The following is a 12,964-nucleotide window of genomic DNA, read 5'->3' on the forward strand; positions in this document are numbered from 1 at the left end:
GTTTTTTCCATATGTATTCTAATGCATTCTGAATATGTCACTATTGTGTATACTGTATGTATACTGTAACATTATGTATTGTAATGAACTACTTTACTGAATACATTTAGAACAGTGTATTCAGTATTCAGCCATCACCACCTTTTCAAGGTATTCTGCCCAACTCTGTCAAATGCTTGAAGCAAAGCAGAAAAATAAACAAACAAATGTAAATAAATAAATAAATAAATAAGTTATCCATATTAATGAACTATTTGATTGTATTTTTTCACAATTGTAAAGACATTTTAATCTAAAGCCTTTGGTTTGAACAGTTAATAGTTTTGACCTTCCTAATTTCTGCATTTCTCATTGAAAGTTAATTAGTGGAATGTCACTTCAGTTGTGTTGTGATGGGGGAGGGCAGCGTCTGAATAGCGCTGTTTGGTCAATATTACTGATTGGAGTAACTCAATATGAACGAAGTCTACAGTTTTGAAGTCTACATTATTATAAAAGTGGAAAATACTTTGAGAAAAAAACTCTTCTATAAGTAGGCAGGCCCTAACTTTTGATTTTATTGTTGTTACATTTCATATTCTATAAGTGGCTTATCAAATCTTGAGGCAGGTAAGTTGATAAAAAGTATTATAAGTATTTACAGCATATTATTTATCATTAAATAACTTTTTGTTGTTTTCAAAATGCTTTAAATATTAAATAAGAAACCCAAAAAAGGAGGGGTTTGGTTTATAACATTTAAATTTACATCTATTCAAGTCTGTCTAAGTTTATCTACTTTCTCTGTATCATCATGTATTAGATTCAGCTGCCTCCATTCTAGAGAAACTTACTGAGTCAGAATTGTTCACAGTGGTTTTTTATGGGAACCAGACGTTCACATCTAAAAGCTCCCTCGTTTTAAGCTAGTACATGAAAGGGTGATGAATATACTGCCTGATGCCTGATACATTGTTTTACGATAGTTTAACATAAGCATTTGGCCTAAAACATTTTTTAAGAATACATTCATGGTGGATAGATGTATGCAGGGTATTGTAAGGCTAAACAGTCCCCAAATAAAACATAGTTTTTCAGATCTACCACTATTTTACCATAATCAGCATTACATATAAAAACTGAAAAAAAGCAGCTGTATTTATGTTGTAGACATCCCAGCCCCTGGTTCCCACCATGACCACTGAAAAGAATTTTGAGAAGTTTGTCTAAAATTGTGCATTTCACACCAAAACACTCCAAATCACTCTGTTTATAGTGCAGCCACTGAATTATGCAGGAACTTGGGAAAGATTGTGGAATTTCACTTTAACAGCAAGAAAATAAAGCTTTGAAATGGAGAGGTTCTGCATTTTTGTCAGTATCATTTGAGAGAGAGAGAGAGAGAGAGAGAGAGAGAGAGTGAGAGAGTGACAGAGAGAGAGAGAGAGAGAGAGAGAGAGAGAGAGAGACAGAGAGAGAGAGAGAGAGAGAAAGAGAAAGAGAAAGAGAGAGAGAGAAAGAGAAAGAGAGAGAGAGACCCAGTAAGACTCATTTTGGCCTTGACTTTAGTGAGATTTCACTCTAAGTACGCATTTTTAGCAGCAGTTGAATGACATGAACACATAGATCAAACTTCTTGCTTTTTACGCATCTATAAATCCACACAACAAACTTCTGAAAGGTACTGTTTTGTGCACAGACATAACTATGTCCTGTCTATAAGTGAATTTTAATGATTTTACTTTCAACTGAGCTGTCACAAACAATCCTGACACCTTTAGCCTCTGTGGCGTCAGGTCATGTAGGAAACATTTACATTTACATTTATGGCATTTGGAAACCCATGTTTCAAAACTGATTCACAGCTGATTCATTTTACTTGAACATTTCAAATGATTCTGAATGAGCATCACTTTATCTCTATGCCTAACACAATTTATTAAATCGTCATGAGATCTCAAACTTTTGGAGGGTAGTGTACATTCTCACCCATTCTCAGTGGGTTTGCCAGGGCAGTGGTCCAGTCCTCTATGGATGAAGAGTTACTTAGGCAATAAGGCACTAATGACAGGAGTGGTCAGTCATTAACTCTAGTGTTGGGAGGAAGGGGGCCTGAGAGAGTTTGCCTCATTTCCAGTGGCAGAGCAGAACAGATGTTAGTGTTGGCTTAAGGTGAAGAAGCCCGCACACTGCGTGCCAACTTCACACCAGACTCATGCCAGCCAACAGCTGCCTAAGCAGCCCTGTCTGGCACGGAGAAGAGAGGACAGAGCTTTGCGTACAGTAGGCTGGCCAGACACAGGAACCGGTTCCCTCTCACTGCAACTCCCACGCCATTCCAATTACACAGATTGGGTACAGATCTGTTCAGATTAGGGAGGTAGGATCAAATTAAGTCTCGACGGCCTTCTTCATGCGCTCTGCGAATGGAGAAGCATCACAATGCGCTGAGTATTCAGCTTGTTATTTAAAATGCAAGCCAACAGGCACAGACAGAAAATAAATTATTACCACTAGCTAAAGTGAGATTTTATAGCTCAGGCGTCCACCATGTGATTTGAAATTTAGAGCTGACCAATATCAAAGTCCTTATAGGAATGTCTGTCCACAAGGCTGCCATCTTGGCATTGCCTCCTGGCCATTATTTTCAGTCATACGAGACCAGGTGCCAATCTCTCTGAATGTGGAGAGACCTAAAATCGTGAAACTGGAAGCCACACTGACGTTTTAAAAAACAGATTTGAAATCAGTGGTAAAATCTGACAAAATAGGCATAAACTGTAGTGTATGGCTCAAATGCACAGGAAATGTGTTTTTTTTTCAGCTTATTTTGGCTACTGCGCATGTGCATATACACTGTAAAAAGCGGTTTGTCAAATCTACTTCAAAAAATTACTTCATGTGGTAATAAGCAATTGAACTAGTTTTATTCAGCTTAAAAACTACATTGAAAGAATCATTCATTCAAAGTATTCATTTAGGTTGAATAAAACTAGTTAATTTACTTTTTACTGCATGAAGTAATTTTTTTTAAATAGATCTGATGAGCCACTTTTTACAGTGTAGGCGTGTGCAAAAGTATGAATAATCCTGATCGAATTACATGTTATGTTGGTTTTCTTAACGGAAATAAGTGAACACATTCTCTACAGTAAACAAATTTAGATATGGCATTTTTCTATGGATTTTAATGAACAACTTCTATTTATTTGCTGAGTCTAGCATATTGAAAGAAAGAAACATGTATTAAATGTGCTGTAACTTTTATAAATGAATTTTCAGCAACTGTTTGATAAAACATGTAAACGTGTGTTGTTGAAGAGGATGTGTTGACTTGTTTTCACTTTGAAAATTAACAAAATGAAATTTGACCAGAACCCCTTAAATTTTTGCATATGACTGTATATCCACAACGAGGGAGGTCTTTTGCCACTTGCAGCTTTACCAGCAAGTCGAGTGGCTTGTTTTCTTTAAGGGAAGGACTTTTCCTTTAAACATATACCTTGTTGAGCGTTTTGAAGCGGTGAATTGTCTCTGCCAATATATATATATATATATATATATATATACACACACACACATTCTATAATGGTACGTTGTTATTTTTCACATTATTTTATGTGATTTGCTGGTTGCTTCAAATTCTTTTTTGAAACATTTACAGCATTTGAGTGATGCTCTTATCCAGAGCAACTTATAGTATAACTAATTACGAAATATCCAGTCCTAAAATCTGATTGTCAAAGTCGTGTTTGGAGATAAGTTACAGTTCAAGTTATAAAATTGTCAGTATAAACACATATGACCACTTCACAACAAATTCTGTATTAATGCGCTATTATGCTGCTCATGTTGACCACTGACCGTACTGTTAGATGGAACAAGGCATTAGCATGTATATAAAGCACATACACCACATGCAAGTTTTATTTGAACTTGTTTTCTTGACAACTAGAACTAGGCTGATTAGCCCCACAGCTAACAGGCAAGCAGGTTCCTCTATTAATATTCACTGTCAGGTTTTACACTTATTGTCCATTTTATCAACTCCACTTACCATATATGTGCACTTTGTAGTTCTACAACTACAGAGTGTAGTCCATCTGTTTCTCTGCATACTTTGTTAGACCCCTATCACCCTGTTCTTCAATGCTCAGGACCACCACAGAGCAGGTATTATTTAAGTGGTGGATCATTCTCAGTAATGCGGTGACACTAACATGGTGCTGGTGTGTTAGTGTGTGTTGCGCTGTTACGAGCAGATCAGACACAGCAGTGCTGCTGGACTGAGAATAGTCCACCAACCAAAAATATCCAACCAACAGCATCCTGTAACCTCTGATGAAGGACTAGAGGATGACTAACACAAACTGTGCAGCAGCAGATGAGCTACTGATGAATGATCCACCACCCAAATAAATGCTGCTCTGTGGTGGTCCTGTGGGGTCCTGACCATTGAATAACAGGGTAAAAGGGGGCTGGCAAAGTATGCAGAGAAACAAATGGACTACAGTCTGTAATTGTAGAACTATAAAGAGCTCCTATACAGTAAGTGGACTTGTTGATATGGACAATGAGGTGGTTTTCAATGGCTGATTGGTGTATTTGTGATCGGTGTAGTTTTATGAGTCCTGCCCCGCAGAGGACCTTCCAAACGCTCCTGTTAGCAGTCATTCCCTGTTTTAAAACTGCTACCAGGACGGCTTGCTGCTAACCCAGATTTTCAAGGTAAAAATAAAACAATGTATGCGCATACTTAGACGGTGGAAACAAGGGCAGCTGATTTAACTCTCTCCTTCCTCGCTGCCATGACTGACTGATGAGCTATCCATCACTTAACGCTCACATAAGCATCAGGGTGGGTTTCCTCCAAACACACACTGAGGACACCAGAGGGGTTTACTCCGTCTTCAGGAGTGAGCATGGTGATTAATGGCAGTATCATTAGACTGCCTCTAAAGCATTTATCTTAACATTACTCACTGCTCTGAACTTCGCAGATCGTATATCTGTTCTTATTCAGTGCTTATGATACCAAATTGATCTTAAGAATGCATCATTTTCACATTCAAAATACTCAGAACAGTGAAGAGCAAAGCTGGGGCAGGAAACATTAAGTATGTGCTGCCACCTACTGGTTTGAATGTGGAAACTCTGAACATAGATGTGAATGAATGCATCGTAGATGTTAAAAACAGAAAAAGAATTAATTAGTAGATTTCATAGATATCTGTGAATCAGTGGAGATTTTTTACCAATGACCATCATAATTGGATTTATCAAGCTAGCAGACAACAAGTGCGAAACTGTGCTCTTTTCATTTTATACCCTGCTGAAAAAAACAGCACAGACCACCAAAATTTCATGCTGGTCTAAGCTGGTCTGGTTCTGGTTAGCATAGTCATGCTGGTTGACCAGCATACCAGCAGCAAAACACAACATATGCTGGTTTAGGTGATGATCAGCTTATCAACTTCCATTGCTGCTGACCAGCATGCCAGCATCCAAAACACAACATATGTTGGTTTTTGCTGATGGCCAGCAATGCTGGTCTTTCTTGCAGGGTTGTGCCCTATTTTGGGGTTCAGCCATTTTGTAGTGGTGTCCAAAAACACAGAATATGCAGCACTAAAACAATCTAACAATGCACCACAATAAGTAGTGTACAGACAATGTACCCTAGCAGACAGGGGATACCAATAATGCACTGCTTTGTTTGTAAGCAATGAGAAAACCAGTGTAACATTAGTGTCAGAATTAGTTTACTACTATCACGAATTCCGTTCCCTATAATAGTGTTCTATACATCGGTAGAAACAAAGGTACTGCACAGGTTTCTTGTTCATCAAGATACAAACAATGTAAATGTTCCCTCAAAGGTACAGCAGTGGTTTTAAGGTCCAACCTTAAGTAAGTTTTTCCCAGGTGGAAAGTACATATTTGTACTTTTTCATAACCTAATGTTTTGAAACAGAGCAATAAAATAAAAAGCCTGGAGACGAGACGGGTTTGTGGAGTCAATACAGCTTAGAAAATATAATTTCAATGTTTTATGGTACAGTTATGTTCCCTGACTAAAGGCACTGAGATCTACCCTTGAGAGTACCACCCCAGTGACAAGAGGAGTACTGCCCCAGTCACAGGTTACTACCTTTTTTCCTGAGAGTTTATAGCGATTTAGATTTTCAAATGTAAGGCATAGTGATTAGGGGACCATTTTGGACATGCATCAGTGTCCTAAAATGGCCTTTTCCTTTGCATCTCTCCTTTAACATGTCAACCCTTGTGCTATCTTCTTCCTCTTCCCTAATATACTACCATTTCCTCCATGAATGAGGGCCATTATAGTATGAATGTAATTAGTTGTTTTACAACATTTATCCAAGCCTCTGGACATCAGTCTTTTATTGCATGTCTAAACCAATTAGTGTTTAAACACAAAAGCCTGAGCCTCAACAGAATGCATCACTTGTTTTCATTGGTGTAGGCTATGTCTCCTCACAAGGAATTTGTTAAGACAAGGGGTCGAAAACTGTTCCACTGGGTTTTGTATGGGTAGTTTCTAAAGAGATCTACTGGGAAGTGCACGGTGTACTTTTTAGGTAAAATTAAGTGACTACCGGTTTCATTTTGTAAAGTGGAATATTGCATTTGGCTGAAACAAATTAAGTTGCTAATGTGTGAGATAAGATACCAGATTAGCAGACTAGCCTACAGCAGAGGTTCCCAACCACCAGGCCATGGAAATGTACCAGCCAGTAGGTCATTTGATATCAGCCACCTGTTACAGTACCGGTTTTAAAGGGGAATTCCACAGATTTCCAGAAAATTTCAGAATATTTCACTCTTTGTGATGTAAACAGTCATTCAGAGTGATTTGACCTGATATGGTTGATTGTAGAGAAGGATACAGACTCAGATTTCTTTACAGTGTTGGTGAAAGGAACCAGAGGTCACAATGTCTACAACATCAATATAGCCATTTTATTTACTATCCAAAACCACCATTAAACCTATATGTGCATAATGTTTATTATCGTAAAATAGTGGTAAATTTGAAAAATTAATTTTAGGGGGACTATTTTGCCTCACAACGCCCTGAATGTACCCCTCCACCATGATTTGATTACAATAAATGGGTTCACAAGACCTTTCTGGCCCTAACTCTATCATAAAACTATGAGAAAACAATGTCTTAGACATCAGGCAGTATATTTATAATCATTCACAATCAGAAACAACTTTCTGTGAGGGAGCTGTTAGAAGTGAACATCTGGTTCCCATCACCACCACTGTGAACAATTCTGACTCAGTACGTTACTCTAGAATGGAGCGTTTTATGTCAAACCACCCTGAACGACTTTGTTTACATCATTTAAAAAAATTGGAGTCAACATGTCCTCGCTCACCTGGCCTTGCTGTTTCACGACATCACAAAAATAGCTGTTTTCTTTCCTAAGCCCCTAGTTAACACTAGTTTCAAATTCACCTTTTACTAAATTCAGTTGCACCTAATCCTTATGTCATGTCTTAGTAGTAACAACTAACTCGAAACAACCACCTATGGTGTATGTTGCTTTAACATGATGAATACATGTTCAGAATCGATCTATAAACCCGCTACCATGTAAACACAATGGCACTGTGTTCTGACTTTTTCCTCAGAAAAAAAAAAACGGATTGAAGAGAACATTAGGCTTCATTTTCCAATATCTTCCTAAGTTTTTTTTTTTTTTATTTGTTCTTAAGAAAAAGTCTACATCAGATATATGATGTGTTCTTAAAGCGCAGTTTTAAGAACTGTTTGCACCTTTGTGCTCTTGAGTGTGCGTATATTCTGTTCTGACCTAAGAACAAATCCCAAATAAGAAAGCATTGGTGAATGTCAGAATCTTTGTGAAAACTACGTAAGTGGGTTTTAAGAAGAAATTTCTTTTTAAGAATGGCTGGTGAATGAGGCCTTTTGTCTACAGGTTGAATTGAACAAAACTGGTACCTATAGCCATTTTATTCTTTAATATTTCCTTGCAACAAAGAAATATGCAGCTTTTTAAAAGACTGTTTCTGGCTAATTGACACAGCAGCATCAGTGTAGGTGTTTCAGCAGCTGCTGAGTCTCACTGAACTGTTGCTATGGCAGTTGGTATTAAAACCAGGGTGATGATTTAAGCTTTAAATAAACATATAGCAATAATCCTACATAGTGTTGCATTTAAACTGTTTACACACTACATCAATCTCATATGCCAAAAATGTCATTTGGGTTTCAATGAAAAGGGCCCTTTAACAAACATTTTATTTTGGGCAGCAAACCCAACAAAAAAAATAATCATCAAGGACAAGAAGGAAATACAATACCAATAAGAGAGAAGGTGACAAAAGAGGCTACAAAGCCATTTCATTACAACAAGTACCAGGCCAAAAACTACTTATATTTAACTACTTTTACTCATTCGTAGTTACTCCGTCATCTTTTAGCAAGGAAACTACAGTTTGTAAGATACCATTTCTCTCTTTTCGATGCACACTTCGTCCAAAATAAAAAGACAGACCTCACAAGTCATAGGTGTGACCAACGCATAGCAGTACGGATGCTCTACTCTACTACTGTACTAACTAAATGTTAATGATTAAAATGTGTAGTGCATTTAGTACAGCCTAGTTTCCCCACAAAACTCTGAGTAAAAGCATTATGATTTGAAAATACTAAAGAAAGTAAATGTAACTGAGTAAACGTGATTCGTTACAGTCCACAGCTTAGTAAACTACCAAGGCTAAAGGCAAGAAACAAAGCAACACTAACAAGAAATGTCTTCAAAATGAGATGAAGTTAATGACCACAGGGCTGAACAAGAATGTATGTCGTGAAAATTCTACAAGACTCCATATACAAGGTGTCTTTGCAAATTTGAGAACACAAAATGGGGCCTCCATCATTACCCTGAAGAAACAGACCCTGGGTCAATATGGACACATCTATCATACATATCCTCCTCAGGAGGAGGGCTGGGGCTTTTAAAGGAGCCAGTAATGAGGACACGGACTGAAGAGGAGCTGTGCTTACCGGAGGAGTATTAATATGCGTAATCTGTTATGGGCGTGCGACGTGACAAGACAAGGACATGTAGCGCTCTAATTAAAGTGACCTTTTCCCACTCCTCCTTGAAGAACAGGCCATCTCTCATTAAGGCCCAAGCCGGCACACAAGCAGTTGTTCATCACAAGTGGTGACTGAGATTAAAGAGGGATTCTCCATTCTCCCACTGAATAGAAAGAGAACAAACCCTAATGCATTGGAAGATAAGGAAAGAATTAAACAGGAATAATGTTAATAGTCTGCACACTGAATCAGGTTCACCACTTAAAGGAGAATTCCACTAATTTTTCACATTTTTTGCACAATTAATCATTAAAAACAAAATCTTTCAGAGCGATCTGATGTGAAGTGCTCTGTTCTAGAGAAATACACAGAATTGTTCACCTTTGAAGGTAATAGGAACAAGACATCCAAGCCTTTAATGTCCCTAAAAACTACAGAAAGTTATTACCCTTGACATTAACGGTATTGCTTTACAGTAGTTTTGAAAAACAATGTTGGCCTAAAACTTATTCATCCATTCATGTCACAGAGGTACATACAAGGCAAAGCAGTACCCAACGGACACACATATGTTCAGATTTACCACCATTTTCATTTATCAACAGAACATATAAGAACTCAAACATGTGTAGGTTCACAGGTCATTTTGGATAATAAATAAAATGGTTGTAGACATTGTGATACCTGGTTCCTATCACCGCCACTGTGAAGAAATCAGAGTCAGTAAATTAATCTACAATGAACTATTTCACATCAAACCATTTTGAGTGACTTTGTTTACATCTCAGCGATTGAATTATTCACAAATATTGAAAAATTAAACAAAGTGTACTCATACTTATGAACAGCCATCTTTATTTTTAAAATGTATGCGATCTGAATGTAAAATGTAATGCATCTTTCCATACAAAAAGGTATAATAAAAAATAATCAACAATCTTTAAAATGCAAATTCAAGCAGCAACCTTCCAGAGGGTCCGCATGGCCGGCTGCATTGGAAAAACAACTACAGAAAGTAAGGGATGGGGTGAGGAAACCTGAACACATATCAGTGCATTCAAGTAAGAGCAACACGTAGCAGGTTGGCTGTTTCATCGCATAGAAGTAAGCACCTTGCCCTTAATCATATACACATTTATACTATATAAGAACATACATCAAGTGCCGATACAGCAATGGGGTTCAATAAATAAACAATAGATTTCTAGACGATGCCCTTGATGTCGCATTGTGAATTTATATGATTGGCTGGGGACCCTCTTCACCCCACCCCCACCTCAAGTGCACAGATAAACTATCAACTGAGCTCACACACCAAATCCTGACATCAAAATAATAATAAAATTATAATATGCTCCAAGTGCAGTTCCACCCTAAATGGAGTTATTCACAAAGCAAAGCTCTCATTTATATGTAAACTGGTCTGTTCAGAGGAAAAGTACACAGTGTGAATGTCACAAAAGGTTGCATCGCAGCCAAGCTATTATTGCTTACAGTATGAACACTTTTGTGCTCTAATTAGTCAATGGGTTTACAGTTCCAGGTCACACGTTCTATTCAAAAGCACACCAACACAAATGAGAGCTATAGCATGTGGAAAAGATCTAGAAAGTAAGAGCAGACTTGAATGGCAATGGAGCTGATGAAGCTTTAACCTTTAATCTTTACCCTGTCTTCTGGGGAACGTGATCAGGCTTTCAGCAGAGCAAAGGTGTCATCGTTTTCATGCACCACAGATGAGAGAAATGTCCCTGAAAACAAAATCACCTGTCCCTGGACTGTCCTCTGTTCTGCAAGCTGTGGAAGTGGGCCTCCCTCAGGACGCGGTTGATATGGTGGTACGAGCTGCTGGGGCCAGTTTGGTCTGAGGAGCTGAGAGGACTACAGGGCCCAAGGCCAGCGAGGGTTGCCAGGTTGTCGGCTCCATACTGACTGCTGGCACTGCTGCTGCTCCCGGCCACATGCTCAGGACTACTGACCCCACTGCTGTCGCTGCTGGAGGACTGAACATTGAGCAAAATCACACATCATTCACACTTGCAGCATCAGCGTTTCAATAATTGTTAAGGCAGGTGGGCATGTTACTTTCAAACATTATTTTAAATGGACAGCTTCACGAGTAGTCAAAAAGGTCTGCTGTACACCATTTAGTGATGAATCTGTAACATTTATATTGGTGTTTACCAATATGAGTTTGGTACAGAAGATTAAACTTGATTCTTTGATTTAAAACAAATAACTGATTACAAATCCCCTTTTGCTGAAGCAGAAATGATTAGTTAGCAATATGTACAATGATGACATGTTTTAAATTCACCTACAGTATCAAACGGATCCTGATCCTTTTGCCACACTGGGTTTTCATATGTAAATTTTACAGGAAAGTATTTTTAAATATTTTTGTTTTTCCCCAGTAAAACATTTTGTAATCTTTGAAAGGCTACGCATGGCTTATCAGCATTCATTCAGGTCCAATTTAATTGTTTGGCCTTTAGTTACTCAATATAATGTCAAAATAATCAGTCAAGTACTCAGTGACTAATATTATCAATAGTGACAACCCTATCTCAAAATGTTCACTGTGAACTAGGCCTGTACATTTATCAGTTCTTCAGCTGTACGAATGTTGGTGGAAATATGACATGGCAAGCTGTTTCAAAACACTGTAGGCCTTTTTGTCTGATTCTCTTACCTCAGACTCCCATGCTTCTTGGCTGATTTCGGAGGACTTGTGTGTTGTGCTTAATCGTTTGGCCTGAGGCATAAGCTGTGCGTCCGCATCATCGCCTTGAGTACGCTGACGTTTCCTACAAGTACAGCCGGATACACATGTTAAGACACGGTCAGCATAATAAAGCTATATCGAGCTACACAGAACAAATAAATGCAGTCATGGTCACGACTCGTTATGACACGTCAGTGTCGTGTTATAGACTGTATATCGGTCTGCTATAAAGAGAGCAGAGTACTGACGCGAACATAGGTCTACAAGCAAAAACAACTCACCTGTTTTCGGATAACATAGCTGACATAGCTGCACAGTGGCTAAAACGATGTCCTATGCTCTACGCACTGGGGTTAATTCTAGCAGTTAAACTGGATTCAAAACCCTGCCTGTTTAGCTGCAGCTGCTTCTCAAAGAACAAAAAACCCAAACGTCACTTCAGCAAACAAGACTAAACCAGCTAACAGTTAGCCAGATTAGCTGCACCAAACTTACGAGTCATCCAGCAAGAAGGCCCTAAGACTACTTAGCTACATTCCTGTTTACCTTTTGTTTATCATGAAAAATGTGAACAGTAGTATAAAGGCCACCCTTGACATTTATGCAGCGTATCAGACTGTAAAGCTCTCAGAACGGACAGCTCATTTAACTGTCATCCTGCCCAGCTACATTCAGGGTTAGCCTGCTAGCTAGCTAGTCCTCGGAAGTTGTGAACCTGAGGTATAAGACGTGGATTCACGCCGCAGTGACGCTAATCATTCGTCTCTTGTCGCTGACGTTTCACCTTTAACTTTGCTACAGTCTTTTAATAGTTACGCAGCGTCTTATTTAGCAGCCCCCGGCTAATTACTAGCGGCTACCAGCTATTGCTATTATTTACATTGTAATGCGCATGCGCGGAACCACAGCTAACGGAGTACGTCACAGTTTGATGGTTGCGACATTTCCGGTGTCCAGGTGAAGCCCGAGTTCGCTGGAAATGTGCATTTTTGCTGAAATTGTGTTTGTGGCCTGAAGGGCAACCATGTTTCCCCCTAAACCTCTAATATGTAGTCATAACATGTATGTTTTCTTGGATTAAAATCCAAAGTGCTTATTGGTAACATTTTGGTTAATAAAATTTTACAACGTTTTCACTAAATCTGGCCCATATCTACGGT

General features: G+C 38.5%; 1 protein-coding gene across 1 annotated transcript; it reads right to left on the reverse strand.

Moving 5' to 3' along the window:
- Positions 1 to 9,917: 9,917 nt before the first annotated feature.
- On the reverse strand, positions 9,918 to 12,705 carry LOC118821156 (protein FAM104A). Its single transcript, XM_036589622.1, has 3 exons — positions 12,086 to 12,705; positions 11,772 to 11,886; positions 9,918 to 11,082 (listed from the first exon to the last, which is right to left on the reverse strand). The coding sequence occupies exons 1-3, from the start codon at positions 12,109 to 12,111 to the stop codon at positions 10,843 to 10,845; spliced, it is 381 nt and encodes a 126-aa protein (XP_036445515.1). The 5' UTR covers positions 12,112 to 12,705; the 3' UTR covers positions 9,918 to 10,842.
- Positions 12,706 to 12,964: the final 259 nt, after the last annotated feature.

Source organism: Colossoma macropomum, unplaced genomic scaffold (genome assembly GCF_904425465.1).
Source record: "Colossoma macropomum unplaced genomic scaffold, Colossoma_macropomum, whole genome shotgun sequence".
Lineage (NCBI taxonomy): Eukaryota > Metazoa > Chordata > Actinopteri > Characiformes > Serrasalmidae > Colossoma > Colossoma macropomum.

Coding starts and splice junctions, on each gene's coding strand:
- LOC118821156 (XM_036589622.1), bottom strand. CDS start 12,111: ATGTCAGCTATGTTATCCGAAAACAG. Junction 11,887..12,085: donor GCTATGTTATCCGAAAACAG/GTGAGTTGTTTT, acceptor CTGTACTTGTAG/GAAACGTCAGCGTACTCAAG. Junction 11,083..11,771: donor AAGAAGCATGGGAGTCTGAG/GTAAGAGAATCA, acceptor CTCAATGTTCAG/TCCTCCAGCAGCGACAGCAG.